The sequence below is a fragment of the Pelecanus crispus genome, chromosome 5 (assembly GCF_030463565.1).
Source record: "Pelecanus crispus isolate bPelCri1 chromosome 5, bPelCri1.pri, whole genome shotgun sequence".
NCBI classification, from domain to species: Eukaryota; Metazoa; Chordata; class Aves; order Pelecaniformes; family Pelecanidae; genus Pelecanus; species Pelecanus crispus.
This window is the reverse complement of record NC_134647.1, coordinates 24,108,554-24,126,083: the sequence shown is the minus strand read 5'-3', so window position 1 is coordinate 24,126,083 and position 17,530 is coordinate 24,108,554. Positions and strand designations below refer to the sequence as shown.

At 52.7% G+C, this 17,530-nt stretch overlaps 1 protein-coding gene across 1 annotated transcript; it reads left to right on the top strand.

The window, feature by feature from the left end:
* Nucleotides 1–14,219: 14,219 nt before the first annotated feature.
* DLX2 (distal-less homeobox 2) lies at nucleotides 14,220–15,543 on the top strand. The gene is made up of 3 exons (XM_075711387.1): nucleotides 14,220–14,541; nucleotides 14,762–14,949; nucleotides 15,214–15,543. The coding sequence occupies exons 1-3, from the start codon at nucleotides 14,220–14,222 to the stop codon at nucleotides 15,541–15,543; spliced, it is 840 nt and encodes a 279-aa protein (XP_075567502.1).
* The last annotated feature ends 1,987 nt before the right edge of the window (nucleotides 15,544–17,530 follow it).

Genomic DNA, 17,530 nt, shown 5'->3' with positions numbered 1-17,530 from the left:
TGTAGGAACTCCTATTCCACATCGTCCAAATCATCAGGATTTTCCTTCTTTATTCCTAGGACATGCCTCCAGCCCCAGGCCCAGGCATACCCACTACGATTTCACACACTTACGTTACCTTTCCAATCTGGAATTTCAATACACCTTTCAGTAGCCCACTTCTCCTCATATTGATACTCAAAATAACTTCCCCCTATAGGTGGTCCCCCCCCAGGGTATATTATTACAGGAAATGTGTTCACCGTAAAGCCACTCACAGGTCTTTGTTGTAATTTCACAAGAAGAATTCCATAGGTTTTCCTGTGTAGAGTTGTTCAGGATTTGATACAAAGTCCCTCTAATGTCTTCCCATGTGGGGTTTGGATTTGATACATTTCGATTTTTGAGTGCCTCATCTAGTATTTTTGTAAGATTGATATTAATCATTGCAAATTTAAATCCTTCCTCTGCTGACCCAGGGAGGGTGACACAGATTCCCTGATCAGTTTGACCCCAAATGTGTACGAACCCTTGTATCAATTCCCAGGCCAAATTGGCAGATTTTCCCCATGTTCCCACTATTCTAATAACAAGCAAAATAAGGCAAACTTTACCACCCATAATGTTATTATACTTTCTATGAACTCAAAATAAACATGCCAGTTTCCCCCACACAATCACAAAAAAAGTGAGGTCAATCCCTTTACCCCAACAGCGAAGGAGAGGAAACAGGTTTTCCAATCCACCTTTCCTTTGTACAGTACAAAACCAGGGCTGTCAGAATCAGGCAAACCAACACGAACAATGACCCACTCAGAAACCAACAACGTAAGTCCCATGGTGGGTTTCTGGCAACCTGTAAAACATACACATAAGATGAATGACAATTAAAAGGATGGGACAATCCACCGGCTAGGAATTCAGTGATCTTTCCCGTGTGCATCAGTGGCTACCCAAATATAAAGATTGAGCAGGTTTTATAAGGTTAGTGGTATCTCTCCCACCGTCGGTAGATCTACTAGGACAGGTTGTCCTGGATAATGGAGTGGGTTCACAGTCTCCTTTTTCCCAAGGAGTATAGATGGAGGTTTAGGACAAAACACAGTAAGTTGTGGGCATCTGTTAATTCCCCAGTGGCTATTGACTCTATATACTGCATCCGACACTTGCCGTGTCCACCCAGGTTCACGAGGTTTCAGGGTTCACTTTAGGAGCCCATTGGTATGTTCAACAATGCCATTCGCCTGGGGGTAGTATGGATTATGAAAAATCCATTGGATCCCTTCGTCCCATGCCCACTCCTGAACCACCCCAACAGTGAAGTGGCTTCCGTTATCTGATTGGATTGATTGGGGTTTTGGTAGGTAACTAAACCACAGCTTTAACCCTTTCACCGTGTTGTCCCCCGTTGCCTGTCGTACTGCTTCTGCTTGAGTTAGTCGTGACACCACTTCAACCCCTAGTAGTACATATTGTTTCCCACCAGAGTTCCAAAACGGACCAATGTAGTCCACTTGCCAAGTTTCCCAGAGGCCCTTTGCATTCCGTAAATGGAGAGGGGGTTCTTGCAAGGGATATTTTCCTAGCTGGGTGCGACATTGACTACAAGCAGAAATGATCATGTTGCATAGTTCCCGAGTGACAGGCCAGCCCCTGCCACCAGCTTCTTTGAAAAGGTCTTTAACCCCTGAATGACCATGTTTTACATGTAACCACTCTAACAGATGCACCCACTTTTCTTCTTCAGCTTCTGCTGCCATTGTAGCTAAACGGGTTAGCAAATCTACTTGATTATTCCAAATGTGGGCTGGGTGATTCCCCTTTTGATGTGCAGCTACCCATCCCACCAAAAAGATCCCCTGTTAGCAATGTTTAACATTTCTTCCCATTTTTCTCGCTGCTGCACCAGTACCCAATTAACTTCCCACTTGTTTTTGCTCCCAAAATGGGAACCATTCGGTACATCCCTTGAACACAGCATATGAATCAGTTCAATAAATACTGGTTCTTTGTTCTCTGCTTCCTTAATAATTGCACTCCATATGGCTACCAGTTCTCCCATTTGAGCACTTCCATTCCATTATAATCCACTTTCCCGAACCAACATGTAAGGCTACAGCTCGGTATTTCCATACCTTCCCTTCTCTTCCCTTTTTGAGGATGCATCAGTAAACCACATGTTTTTCAGGTGAGGTTTGAACGGAGGAGCGGTTTGAATCAGGGAAGGGGGAGGGTCCTGATCTGGGTGATCAGAGGGTGGATCCTGTATCCAAAGCTGTTTGGGTGTCCCTTCCTCTGTCTGGCGTGCATGGCAGTAGTGGTCTAACTGTGCATACCACTTCCTCGCTGTCTCTTGCTGTGCAGCTCCCACAGGGCGGGGAGGTGTTCCTGCCAGCACTGGTTTCAGGACCTTCAAGGGCCCTCGTAAAATGACTGGTTGTTGCCATATAATTTTCTCGCTCCTGTAAAGCTAAATTAACCACAAAGAGGCTCTTTTCCCAAACTGAATACTGGTTTTCTGCATCTTTAAAACTGTGTGAATAAAACCCATTAGGACAAGTTGGGTCTTCAGGTCTGTTTTGCCACATGTGTATTGATAGCCCATGAACTGCAAAACCCCATTCAATGTGGAGTGGATCAGTTGGGTGTATCGGTCCTAAAGCCTGATATACCCCAGCCTCAAAAATCAATAGCTTCAAGGCTTCCTCATGGACAGGGGTCCAAACCCAAGAGGCCCTTTTGTGTGTCAGGTCGTATAGGGGTTGGGCTATGATGGAAAAGTCTAGAATGTGTTTTCTCCAAAATACCAACAGGCCTAAGGCATGCTGGAGTTCCCTCTTGTTTCCAGGCATTTTCACTTGTTCAAGGGTAGTCAAGGTTTTGGGGGGGATACACACTGTCTCACCCCTTCACCAGATACCCAGGAACCTTACTTCCAAGGATGGAAGCTGTATCTTTTCTGTCAGAATCTGGAATTCTAAACTCTCCAGATGAGTGATTATTTTTGTTTGGGTCTGTCCCACTACGTTGGTATCAGGGTCACCAATCCATATATCATCAATGTATTGATATACCTTAACTCCCTTCTCAGGGGTAACACAGGCAAGCTCCTGTGCCAGTGCATAGTGGGCAATGGTCGGTGAATGGCAGTATCCCTGAGGAAGGTGTGTAAAAATGAACTGCACACCTCCCCAGGTAAAAGCAAAATGATCTCTCTCTGCTTCCTGCAAGTGAATCATAAAAAACATGTATTTTACATCAACAGTTGCTAAAATCTGGTGGACTTGTTCCTGTAAAGTAGCAATCAGGTCGGCCATGTTAGGTACGGCAGAGGTCAAGGGGCCTGTGTTAGCATTTAGGCGCCGACAGTCAGTTGTCATCTGCCGCTTTCCAGTGGGTTTACAGACTGGACACACCGGAGAGTTATAAGGTTAGTGAGTTGGGATAATTATCACCTTTTCCTGCAACTCTGTTATTACAGGGGTGATTCCCTCCCTTGCCCCTAACGGCAAGGCATAGGGTTTCACATTAACTATTTTAGAAGGAGAAAATGCAGGCGCCAACTGTAAAAGTCTTACTGAAGCCACAGGCAGTCCGAATTTCCATTCCCTTCCCTTTGAGTCTATCCATGCTTTCCCCTTCAATAAATCCAGTCTTAAAATGTTAGTGGGCAATGAGCCTACTATCATTGTGACTTCAACCAGGGATGTATCTCCCAGCAGCCAGCACTTGACTTGGGCAGTTGGCTGTGACTTAGAATTCCAAAAAACATCTGTGACCCAGATTTGTTTCTTGTCAGCAACCATGCCGTTGAGGTTAGCAACATCGATCTGGAGAGCTGACACCTGGGCTCCTGTATCTACCAAAAACGTGACTGGAGTCTTAAAGGGCCCTAGGGGAAAGGTAATCAACAAGTCTCCTTGGTCACTTTCCGTGAGCCTTCTCAAGTAAGGCCACCGGCCATCCCCCAGCTCGCTTATGGGGACAGCGGAGGGGATTTCCTGACTCGGGGACACTTAAATCAATCAACCCAGTCTCCAGGGGAGCAGACAGGGTTACCGTTCTGTGTTCCCTGGCCTGGAGGGAAAGGTCCTTGGGTTTTGAGGGGGATGGGGTTCTCTTTATCTTGACCCATCCTCTCACCAGATTTTCCAAGCTGGGAGTGGGTAACCATCCATCACCTCCTGGGGGATTCCTCTTGAGATGCCCTCTGTCCATAATGTATATCTTCTCTTATCAGGGAGATACATCAGCCTAGTTGGTGCAGGGGCCGAGGACTGCACGGGGGAGCTTTTTTTTCCCCATTCCCTTCCACCCTCCTAAGATCTGCCTTGTCTTTGGTCTCCCCCTGCCAGTAAATCCCATTTGCCTACCATAATTAATTAACTCCTGTGCTACTTCGCCCCATGTCATCTCTGGGGACCTCCCCTTTAGGGGAGGGTGTATTCTCAACCAGTCTTGTAGCGTATAATTTCAAGGCATCAGGTAGTCCCCTTATAAGGGGATGAAACCTTTTGGGGTCTGCCGCATATTGCATGGGGGAGGGCTGCTATGGAACCAGTAGTCAATTATGCATCAACTGGAGACACGCAGTTTTCTGCATGCTCCCTAAAATGTGGCCCGCTGTAGGCGTTTTAATTGAGAAGGGGTCTCCCCTTTCCATAGGATCTAATCCACCTGCCCAACACACTACTCCTTGGGTCAGGGACCAGGGCTCTCTATTATCATTTGTGGTTATAAAAACCCCCGGTCCCCAATACCCTCTTGCCTCATCCTCACTCAGCAAGATACGGTCAACACCAGTAAGAGATACTCTCCATACATATTCAGTTTCCATTTCCTGGGGTCCCGGGAATGTTTTTCCTGAACTTTAGCCAAATCAGTAGGGGAATAGGGAACAGTATGGGTGGTAACTTGTTGAGCTCCTCCTTGACCACCATTTACAGTCTCTGTCTTAATTGGAGGTCATATTTTGGCTTCCTCCCTTCCAGAGGAATACATCTCTAGGTCTTTAAGAAGGTATAGCAACTCCAACTCTTTTCCCCCACCAGAGTTGCATCCATACCTTCTACACTGATTTGGGAACAGGTTTCATCTAATTGCTCCCTTAGTATTCTCTCCCATTCCAAAACCTCCGCCAAAGCGGCATGTAGCCTCTGGTTAGTCTTCTGCTCAGTGGTAAGCTGATCGGAGAGACTTCTCATTTCGTTTTCTAATTGTTCCTGTAAAGCCTTCACCAGATCTTGAAGAGATTTTATCACCTCCCCTTCTGCTTGTTGTGTTAAATGTTTATCCTGCTGTGCTGCCACCAGGGCAGCTCCTAAAACCACACATACCAACGCTTTCCTCTTTCCAAGCCTCAGTCTCTGTTCCTTAACCAAGGTGGAGATTCTGTCTGCTCCTGTGGACAATAATCGTGCTAATTATTATGGGCCCAAGTCATACCAGGGGGAGAAGGTCGGGTGTTACAGCCCTCCAGTCTCTCCAGGAGAGGGATACAGTCTACAGCCGGACCTCCCAGGGAGGCCATAACGAGTATACAATTATAGGGATCAGATCCCTTGTCAGTCCTCTGAGGACTGTCTCCCCTTGTGTATGACTCCTTTCAGAGAGCGGCCGCAGTAAAGGCCTGGTCCCAACAATCATTTTGGCACTAGCAAGGGAATCCTGTCTGTGACACCAATTTATGTCACAATCCAAACTGGGCTGCCCAGGGAGGATCATGGCAGTTCTGTGATTCCCCTGGGCTAAATTAACATGAAATGACACCAAACGATCGATTAAACACTTTATTGATGGTAAAAAACAACCTGAACTTGGAAAGTGTTAACGGTAGGCAACCTGAACTAGGAAAGCGTAATGGTAGACAATGTGGGTTCTAACTGGAATACTTATAGGAAGAAAGGAAAAAAAAAGGGGGGGGAAGGAAGGGGAAGAGACTTCACCACCCTTGGATCCCGCGATGTCGATGGCAAACGTGGCAATCCTCCAGTGGTGGGTGCACATGTGGCTCCTCGAGGTTGTGTCTTTTCCAGGCCAGTCCCCACCTCTAGTCTTGCCCCCTTGAGGACTTACATGGTTCTTGTTCCAGAATGTTCTTCATCCTCTGTGCAGGCGCCATTGTGAGGCGTGGTCGCAAGGGGTCTTTTGAGTGGTCGTGAGCCTCCTTCCTCAAATGAACTCTGTACAAGCTCTGAGGGTGGAACTGCACATCCTCCCACACACCCTACCAGTTCTGTGCCAGTTGGCTTCTCACCTGTGGTTTAGACTGCTATGCAGACCCTAATGTATCGCTATGGAGACCTTAACTTGTCTAGCCACAATGTTTGAGACATCAACATACATTAACTCTTTCAGTCTCTCACACCAACTCCTGAGGAAACACCTCTAGGTGAAATGCCAGTCATCTGTTGTTTGCAGCATAATTACTGTAGTTATTTAGACAAGTCTGGTCTACAGAGCTATTTAAAATAGGATAGACAATCCAAGCCTGGAAGCTATCAGAGAAACAAGACTGCAGAATGCTGCCAGTATTGCAGCATTCGATTCCCTAAGAAAAGGCAAGTGTGCCACTGATACAAAAATATAATTCACAGCTCCTGCACTGCAGAAGGGACAATCAAAAGCAACAAGTTGCTCAGGGAAGAAGAGTTGCCTCTTAAGCATTTTCCCATAAGGCTGAAATGGCCACATGCATGTAAAAAAAGTATGAATGTGGACATATGTCTGTACCCAGCGTACAAAGCCTCACTGCATGGCTTTCCAGGCACAACAGGCTACACAAAATGTTACTGTTCCTCATCTCAAATACTACCTGACTTCAAAACACAGGCTGTGATTTTCAGAGGTGCTGAAAATCTGAAGTAACTTGATATAGTTGCTGTAGCTATAAAGAATTCCTAACATTGCTGCCATAGCCTACATGTAACAGCACGGTCTTGGACTCGGGAGTCTGTTTTCACATAAAGTCCCAGCCATAACATAGAGCTTCTTATGCTCTATACTTTTCCCTGCATATATCCTTGTGCAGCATCAGCCACAGTCTGGTCCATCACATATGGTACATACAGAGTTTTGGGACACATACGTTATTGAGAAGCCAGGGTGTACATTTTAGCATTGTAGCTATTCTCTGCACCAGCTGCCTGCACGGATAGATTGATTTTGCAGAATGCCTCCCTTCTTTTTAAATTAAACCACTTCCACAGTAGTTTACCCTAACAGCCCAGAAACATAACTTTTACTTTCACACCTTAGCTTATTCGATGCCACCAGCCTTGTTCAGACAAGCCCTTAGGTATGTATGCCCCTTCGCTTTCTTAATCAACATGCAAACCAACTGTAGCAGGCTTTTAAAAGTGGGCAGAAAGTTACCTTTCTGAATAAATTCTTATTCTAATTTGAGTGACCAAATTGCATTCACATGGAATGAATAACTGTTACTTCAAAGAAAATCAAGTCTTGTCCGTTCCCAATCTTTGGAAGCTAAAAGATAACTCAGACCTAAAGCAAGCAAGCCAAGCAAAGCAAAGCATCCCCCTTTTTCCCTTCTCCATCCATCAGACCAGATGGTAATTGGTTGCCCTGTCAATTCATAAGCATTGGGAATATGAAAACGAATGGTAAACCTCCAACATATGAAGTATCACACTTAAGAAATGTGTCAAGCTTTGTACTACAGGATAAATGGCCTATCAGGATACATCAGCATGGAACAGTGGGGACATCCTGTGGCCACTTAGATTCTGTACACTTGAATGTTGCCATTATTATTTTTAAGCCATTTGTTCAACCACTTTTGCAAATTAGATGCAAAGTCACTTAATAATGTAAGAGGGCCTGAAGGCAATAGGATTTGCTTAGCTAACTTCCCACCTACCACTTTATGTAATCCCTTCTCAGCAGTTGCTGTGCTCTACTTCAGTTTTCAATATCTTCTTTCGGGTTACATGGTTTCCAAGTCAAAAAAAAAAAAAAGAAAAAAAAAAAAAGAAAAAAGAACATTTAAAGAGCTTGAGCTGGTCTAGGTGGCAACACTAACCCCTGACAGCCATGCATACAAGTCAAAAGTGATGTTCTAATTTAATTTATTTCGATCTATAGCAGTGTTCAGAAAAAGCATGTAATTCTCAGATCTAGGCATTCTGCCAACAGGAAAAATACTATCAGATGAAATACATGTGTAAAGCACCTGCCAATATTGTAAGCTAAGCAACCACAAGAAAATGAAAGGCCAGTAGCTCTTGTGAATCTGAACACAGTTCCTTTGATCCCCTTCCCGCCCAGGGAGGAACAATTTCAGGACAGATATGTGTGCAGACTTTGAGGCTGAGTGCTCCTCACAGACAACTCGCTGCCCAGGATGCCCTCTGTTTTCATACTTACACGATGGACTTCAGCTATACAGATTGAGCAAAAGGGCCGCCAGCCAGTTCATGGGACAGCTGTGGCTTCACAAATCAAGATCATCTCAACTCACTCACTTCTGATCATGTCGACTTCACCACTTTTAAAAACAAAAAGCAAATGAACTTCAAGGACAATTATTTTTTGTGGTTTGTATGTGCATATTTTCTCACTACAGGAAAGAAGAAGATTTTCTTTTAAATTTACACCTTCAAGCAATTCACCGTCTCTACTTAAGCTGCCTACGAAGGCTGGGGATAGCCAGTGCCAAATCCCAGATATGCCCCAGTGTTCCTGTGAAGAGGCTCTGCAGTTTGCATGGCCCACAAATTTGAGTCCATTTAGTGTGGCATTCCAGATGGAAACGCAGCCATCTAGGACTTGCCCCAAGTGTGTTGCAGCTGTATAATCCACTTAGGAGGTCTGTTCTTGAGCATGTCTTCTTCAAAGCAAAACAAACATCCCATCCTTCCAAGCTAGACATTCATGTTTTCCAGCAGGAACAGACCTTGTTATTTGCCAGTCAGAGGAGGTGTCAGCTCAAGCAACACGCTGCAGGAGAAACTGCACTCCACGCCTCAGGCAGTTCACTGGTACTACAAATCAAAACTCATCCAAGCACACTGAGGTGACATAGCGTTTCTCAGCTCCAAATACCATTGTCCACTAAATTGAACCCTTAAAATAATCACACTTAAACTAAAACCAAAGCACTCTAGGTTATTCTCCGTGTTGAACAGTTTGCTTAAACTGTGCTTAGACTGCACAAGTAAAGGTTGTACAGACGTTACAATCAAGGCAAAAAAATCTGTTCCCCACTACCTGTGCAAAACAACAGTTCATAATGACACAGTGATCAAGGCAGCCTAAATCTGCTCCCACAAAATACGCCTCTCAACTTCTCTCATACTTGTCATCTACAGCAATATTAGAAATTAGCTAATGATTCATCTTGAAAGTATTTTTCATGCATGCTCTTACTAAAGACTTTTTCCATCTAAACATTCACACACAAAACACTTTCAACAAAGATTTACCTGTGGGCTGAACCACGTTTGCTCAGATGAAGTGGGCTCAGAACCACCTGCTCTGGAGTGCACATGTACCTGCAGCCACGGTTGCCCAGCCTGTAGCTGGTTAACATTCTAGTATAACACTACTAAAAAGATTACTCTCTAGCTGTTCTACCAATCCCCTTCTATAGCAAAAAAGCATACAGCTTTTGTCAGTGCTGTTACTTATGATACAGCTGGTAAAGAAAAAGAAACTCTGGAAATGCAAGAGGTGGTCAGAACAGCCTGAAGAGCCGTACTTAATCACTGGGTGGGAGTTCACAGCCATAGAGGAGGCAAGAGGGACTGCTTGGGCACGCTCTGCTTTATTCCCAAACCCACGTGCCACATATGGAGGATTGCTGCTCTACTGCATTCACATTCTGCACACAGACCTTCCCCCCCGGCCCCTGCATCTGTAGCAATAATTAGACCCAAGGATGTGCTGATATCAGATGCTCACCCCAATGCATCAGGCTGTGCACCTCCTCAGTATAGTACAAGGAAAGAAATGAGAAACACCTGTGCCAAGGAACACCAGACTCGCTCACTGTTAAAACTCAGTTTCTGCTCCGGTCTGCAAAGGTTTCTACTGAAGAAAGGTGCTGAGCTGCCAGTGAATCTTCACTGAGAAAGATACTCTGAGGCCAAGACAGCTTAAATAAACAACTCTGAAAGGATTTTACAGAGCCCATGTCTCCTATCACGCTTGTATAAGCTGTTTACAGCAAGGGGCTAAGAAAGGAAACCTTGGGGAGCCACGCAAGGGGGCATATTCTTCCCCGAAGAGTTTTGTGATTTTTGGAATGAAGTAATCTGATGCACAGATGGATGAGACAATAAACAGTTTTTAGAGAGGAAAATGATAACACTGGATTCTGAAACTAAGCACAGCAGGTAGCAAGCTTCCGGATGGGTGTTGAAAAGACTCATACAATTTCCTAAAAGCTGATATGCTTAATCCCTCAGAGAAGGAAGATTTAACTGTTACCATTACTCCAGAGTGTAATACCAGATCTCATAGGTACAATGCAAGCATAAACCCTCCTCAGGGCTCCATGCGGCACATGATTTAAATGACCCTTCTATTATGAAGACAAACGGTCAGGACCACACTATGCATTGTATCACCATAAATCCACTGGAAAGCATTTCCCACAGCCACAAAAAGAAACCCGTACTTGTTAACGTGCCACTGCAGCAGAGACTACTGTCCAATTACTTTTTTGCAATGTTATCAGAAATAACAGGCCCATCTCCCAAGATTCACTACATTCCCACTGAAATAAGTGAAATTGTTCAGGCAGATGTGGATCATCATAGATAAAATACTAACAACTACAGCAGATTAAAAATTAATCTCTTTCTTAATGCTGAGTATGGTTCTCTCCAAGTCAAACTTGAGATAAAACATCACGGAACAACTTGCTCTGTTGATCCCTAGGTTAAATCTATACCATATATAAAGACTGAGGATGCCAGCCTTTAAGAGCTTTCACATTTTATCTCAGATGAAGTCTGTTTTAGGAAGAGAACCATAGAAATAATAGTTAATAAAAAATAAAACAAAACATACCAGGTGGGAGTTACTGTAGCCACTTCTATGAGTCATATACAACTGGCCTGTTATAAAAAAAAAAAAATTAATACAAACCGATCAGCTTAGAGAGCTGATGATTTTGAAGACTGATGGTCCTTTCTTGTGTTTGTACATGCTGTGTTTAGTATACTTGATAAACAAAATATGTCCATAGTCCTAGCAGTGAGAGGATGCTTCTAAAACAAAAAAGGCAACAACAATAACAAAGCCAGCTCAATTGTTTTGCAGCCTCTGGGAATAAGTGCTGTACATTTATATAAACCTCACAACCAAAACTTTTGAACACTGAACTGCTCTGCAAGGAGAAGGCAAGCATCTTTCTCCCATGTGCAACTGAATGACTAACATATTTTGCATCACCCAAACATTCCTTCTCACAGGACATAAATAATAACACATGATCTATTACACCAAAACCAAGCAAGACTGCCAAGTAGTAATAGCAGGTACACAAAACACTCCTTCTCTCCTCCATGAGTTTTACCTCATGCCCCAGTCCCCCTGGGTCCTTTCTAATTACCCATCCTGACAACATCCACAATTCCCAAAGCAGAGACAAAAAAAGTAGAATTAAAATTATTAACTCCACAGGAGAACATGAAAACACATAAACACAGGCCAGCCTAATGCCATTATTTTTTTAAACTTGGTATCGCTAGTACCAAGACTGATTCAGAGGAGTGTGTTTTAAAACACTGATGGCAGCTGAGTTGCCTCCTACTTAGTACAACCCTTCGTCCTTCCTTCCTGCTGCCTGACGCCCTCCCTCCCTGCACCGTGACTCGTTCACCTTAACAGCCCAGCGAGTCACGCCCTTATTTATACAAGCTGGTGTTTAAAACAACCACCTTACTCACGAGCAAAGTTCGAGTAAATGAGAAATAATAAAATCAGCTCTGCAACATCAGCCATATGAACATACGCATAAGGAACTCTCCAGTGGCCATTCCAGTGGAGCCTGTGCCGCCAACACAGGCAAAACAAACCTCAGGGTAAGACTCTGGAGCAGCTACCAGGTGACTTAAATTTCTGAAACCTGTACTAACTTCTGAGGAACAACTCGCATGAGAAAGACTATTCATATAAGCTGAAGTAAACAAAACCATGCCCTTTACTTTTTCTGTAAATCACCCTGCACATGCATGGGGCTATATAGCAATAAAATACTTAATTTAAAAAAAAAAAATGCCACATAGCAAGACAAATTTCCAAGAAAGCCATTTGCAATAAGTCCTCAGAATGAGATAGTATAAGGTGACATGTCCTTTCGCCTTTGTATTTTTTTTTTTTTTTTAAAAAAAAACTCCCTCGCATGCTTCAAGATGTGACTAATGAAGAGGAGCTGCCTGCCCTCATCTCTGCCCACGATCGCTACGCGCTGCCCGCCCCTGCTCTCCGGTGCCAGCCAGCGGCTGTTTCAAGGCTGCTGGCCCCCATCCAGCAACAGCGGCGCAAAGATGTGACTTGGGACAGCAGTTAAGCTCAGACTGCCGGATTGCAGACACCAGCTTTCCCTTTGCATTAAATGCCATGTTTTTTAGAGAGACAGCAGGACGCCAGCTCACTGGTACAGGCGCCGTGCCCTCCCCGGGAGCACCGCTGCTCTTTTTCCCCCCCATCCCCGGGACCCCGCGGGCTCCGCTCGCCACGCCGGCAGAGCCGTGCGCCAGGTAGCGGCCACCTCACCCCGGGTTACTCGCCACGTCGCTTCTTCCGGAGGCAGCACCCCGGCCACAACGCCGGCCCCGCTCCCGGGGCCACCTGCCACCGCCGGCATCGTGGGGCCCCGCCCCGGCCCCGCTCACCTTCGCCCGCCGCCCGCCGCCCCGCCGGGCACAGACGGACGGGCTCCAGCCGCGCCCCGCTTCAAAGCGACCGCAACGGGGCCGCGGACGGGGCGAGGCAGCCCCGCGGCGGGGGCGGGAGGCCCGGCAGCGGCAGCGGGGGGGAAAAGGAGGGGGAAGAAAGAGAGACCGGCGGCCCTGGCGTCACGTCGGGGAAGAAAGAGAGACCGGCGGCCCTGGCGTCACGACGTGACGCCAGGGCCGCCGGTCTCTCTTTCTTCCCCCCCTTTTCACCCCCTTTTTGTCCCGTTTGCCGTCACCCCCCGCACCACTGCCGCCCCTCCCCACGGCCTCCACGCCGCTCACCCCGGCAGAGGGCGGCCGAGGCCAGCGCCGCCGCTCCCGCCCCCGGCGCCGCCCTCGGTGCAGCCGCAAAGCCGGCACGGACGGGGCAGGGAGGCGGGCGGCGGCTCCGGGGGTAGCGGAGCTGCGGCGTGGAGGGGGCGTCCCGTGGGGTGCAGTCAGCGGCTGCTGCGTGAGACACATGTGCGTGTGTACCGGGCGGAGTGTGTGTGTGTCCCCCCCTCCGCCTTAACGTTGCGGAGGTGTCGCTGCAAAGCGCTCCCACCCCGGCACGGAGCGGGGGCGGGCAGCCCTCCCCCCACGTGGCCGATCCCCCGGGGCCAGGACACCCGGGAGGGATCCCTGAGGGCACCCCCCCCACCCCACTCCGCCCGCCGCTTGCCGTCCTACCGGCGCCCGCCGCCGGCCGCGTCCTCGCGGGGATGCCGCTCACGGCGGCGACGGACGCCGCGGGCCTTTCGCGGGGGTCGCCGGCCGGGCGGGGGCACGCACCGGGCACAGTGCGAGGGAAGCGACCGGGCCGAGGCGCAGCCCCCAGCGTTCCCCGGCGGGGGTTGGACCGCCCCGTCGGACGGTGCCGGCGGCGGCATGAGCCGTACCCCGGTCCCGGTCCCGGTCCCGGTCCCGGTCCCGGTCCCCGGTCCCCGGTCCCGGTGCGTGGCGCCGCGCAGCCCCGCGCAGGGCTCGACCCCGCGGCCGCTCGTGCCCGCGCCCGGCGCCGCTCCCGTCCCGCGCCCCGCGAACCCGCGGGGATACGGCGCGGCCGGGCGCCCCATTGGCTGTTGCTAGGTGACGTGCGCCGCGCCACGTGACCGGTGTTAAATGCCGTCCCGGCGGCGCGCGGCGCCGCAGAGCCCGTCCCGCTGGCGGCGGCGGGAGCGCGGCTGCCCGCCCCGGCCCGGCCCCGCCGGCGCGGAGCGCAGCGCAGCGCGGCGCGGCGCGGCGAGCATGGTGGCGCGGCCCTGACCCCCTCTCCCCGGGGGGGGACGGCCGCGGGGCGGCGGCGGCCCGTGCCCCGGCGGGCGGGGGCGCGGGATGACCGGGGTGCTGGAGAGCCTGGTGCCGGACATGCACGCCAGCCAGATCTCCGCCGGCAGCTACCACCAGCACGGCGGCCTGCACAAGCCGCAGGAGTCCCCCACGCTGCCCGTCTCCACGGCCACCGACAGCAGCTACTACACCAACCAGCAGCACGGGGCGGCGGGCGGGCCGCCCTACGGCCCGGTGGGCTCCTACCCCTACGCGGGCGGCGGCACCGCCCCCTACGCCGCCAAGGCCGGCTACGACCTGGGCTACGCGGGCGCCTACGGCTCCTACGGGCCCTACGGCAGCAGGGCCTCTCCGGCCAACGACTCCGGTACGTCCGAGCCCCGGGGGGGGCGCGGCTCGGGGGAACCGGCGAGAGCCGGGCGGCCCCTCCAGGCCCGGCGAGGAGGGGCTCGGGACCCGGGGTGGGCCGGGAGGGCGCTCGCCCCCGCCGGGCCGCCCCGACGGGGCGGGCGGTGATGCCGCGCTGCGGGCAGGGCCCGGGGCGGCGGGGCCGCTTCCCCTCACCGGGGCCGCCGTTTCTGCCGCAGCAGAGAAGGAAGACTGCGAGCCGGAGATCAGGATCGTGAACGGGAAGCCGAAGAAAGTGCGGAAGCCCCGGACCATCTACTCCAGCTTCCAGCTGGCGGCTCTGCAGCGGCGCTTCCAGAAAACCCAGTACCTCGCCCTGCCCGAGAGAGCGGAGCTGGCGGCCTCCCTCGGCCTCACCCAGACGCAGGTAGGGCTCTCCCGCCGCGGGGCCCCGGGCACGTCCCGCCCCGCCGGGGCCGCTCGCCCTCCACGGGGTCGGCTGCGGGCCTGGGAGGGGGGCCCGGCGGCCCCGGGGCGGGCGTGCGGGGGAAGCGGCCGCGCCGCCGAGGCAGCGCCGGGACCGCTCGGGGCCGCGGAAGCCGCTCGTCCCTGCCCCGCCGCGGGGGGCCCGGGGCGCCGGGGCGGCCCCGCGGAGCCTGCGGCCGCCTGACGCCCCCCTCTTCCCCCGCAGGTGAAGATCTGGTTTCAGAACCGCCGCTCGAAGTTCAAGAAGATGTGGAAGAGCGGCGAGATCCCGGCGGAGCCGCCCCCGCGCCGCAGCGCCTCGCCGCCGCCCCCCGCCTCGCCCCCCGCCTGGGACTTCGCTCCGCACCCGCGCACGGCGGGCGGCGCCGGTACCGCCAGCCCCAGCCCCGCCGCCGCCTTCCTCGGTAGCTACTCCTGGTACCCGCCGGCGCCCGGCGGCCCGGCGCACCTGCCGGCGGCCGGCCCCCTCCCGCAGCCGGCGCAGCCCCCGCACCACCACGGCGGCGGCGGCGGCGGCGGCGGCGGCATCTTCTAGGCGCCGCAGAGACTTGAGCCCGCGGGGCCGCGCCCGGCAGCCGCCGGGCACCGAGGTGCAGCACTGGTGTTTTGGTGAAGCCTGGCTCCGGCCCGTCCCGGCGGAGAGGAGCCGCTCCGCGCCCCGTCCCGTCCCGTCGCGCCGCCGCCGGCGGACCCCGGGTGCGCTCGCCCCCGCGGGGTCCGCCCTCCCGCCGCCAAAATAACCACGCTGCGGAACAAGCTCCCACCTCCCCTCCCTCCGTCCCCCTCCCTCCTCCCCGGCCTTTTCATCAAACCACCGGTGCAGAACTTTGGTTAACTTTATTTTTTATTTTTTTAAAGTTGATAGGTGCCTTTGCGGATGACCTCACTTTGATGTTGGGGGTTAAAAAAAATAAAATGTTAAAAAAAAAAAGATAAATAATTTTTATATGTAGATTTAAAACGAGAGCCTCCCGTGTTTACGTTATCGTTTGTAGCCGTGAACGAAGCCGTCCGGCGGGGGGGGGCCGGGCGCGGGCGGCGGGGCCGGCGTGGCTCTGCCCCCCGCGGCGGGGGGGGCTCCCGCCCGCGCCGTGCCTCCGGGCGGGTTTCGTGCCCCGACGGGGCCTCCCCGGGGCGGGCGCCGAGCCGCGGCGAGCCCTCCCCTCCGCTCCCCCCGCCGGTAACCCAGCCACTGGTCCTGCCCCTGCGCCGTTTGATGTCTAGAGTCGTGGAAAAAAAAAAAAAAAAACCGAACAAAAAGGGTATTTTTGGTTATTTATTATGGAAAACTTAAACACTCTTTAATGTTTCTTTTACAATAAGCAGAGATTATTTAAATAAATTATTGTTTCCATGGTGCCCGCGCTGAGTTTCTTTGGGGATGGGGGAGGTTGGGGGTGTCGATCCGGACCCCAGCGCTCTCTGGGGGGGAGAGCTGCGTCCCCTCCACCCCCTCCCTGCTGCAACTGTTGCCGCAAGCCGGCAACTTCCCCATTTCTTCCCCCCCTCTCCATTCCCGTCTACAATAAAATCTCGCCCCTGCCAGTCTTCTCGGCGAGGCCATGAATCACTCAGCGCTGCCTGCAGCAGCCCAGAGCCGTCCGTCCCCCGCCCCCCCGCCTGCTGGCGCCAGCGACATCGCGCCCGGGACTGGCTCCTGCCGCCCCCCAGCCGGGCCACGGGGGTTCGGGGCAGGGCCGTGGCCGGGGACCGCAGTACGCCTGCAGCTGGCCCCGGGCGCAGCCCTGCCCCGGGGAAATTCCGCCCCCCCCACACCTCGTCGGTGGCACCCAGGACCGTAGCCTGCGTGGGAGCTGTGCGTGGGCCGGAGCTGGTGGCTACCCCCGAGCCCCTCCTGTGGCCCTTCGAGGGCTGGAGGCACCGGCTGGGCCTCGCCGGGATGAGCCCCTGGAGGGCTGGGCCCCTCAGGGTGGACCCCTCTGGGCTGTAGCCCTCCAGGCTTCACCCCTCATAGCTGAACCCCCCTGGGATGTATCCCTCCAGGGCTGGACACCTCCGGGATGTAGCCCTCTGGGAAGCCCCGTACCCCTCCCTGCACCCCTCCCTGCACCCCTCCGAGCTGAACCCCCCCCTTCTAGGCCATCCCCCTCGGGACGTACCCCTCCCGGTTGTGCCCCTCCAAGCTCTACCCTGAGGGGTGAACCCCTCCGGGCTGCATCCCTGGAGGTCCTGGCGGCTGGAAGGAGTAAAGGGAGGTGGGGGGGGGGGGGTCTCTGCCCCTTGTCGCCCCAAGGGCCTCGCCAGCCTCGGAGGGTGCGGGGGCAGAGGGACCGGCGCGGGGGATCCCGCTGCAGCCACGGTGCAGAGGCCCGGGCCAGCTCGCCCGGGGCCGGGAATGCGCAGCCCGGCCGGGACTCTCCCGACAGGGACTCTCCCGACAGGGACTCTCCCGACAGGCCCTGGCATGAGGAGCCCGGGCGGGGCCGGGGAAGGAGCGGGGCGGGGGGCGGCCCCACAGGGGACACGCCGGAGGGGGGGGGGGGGGGGGGCAGAAGGGCGGA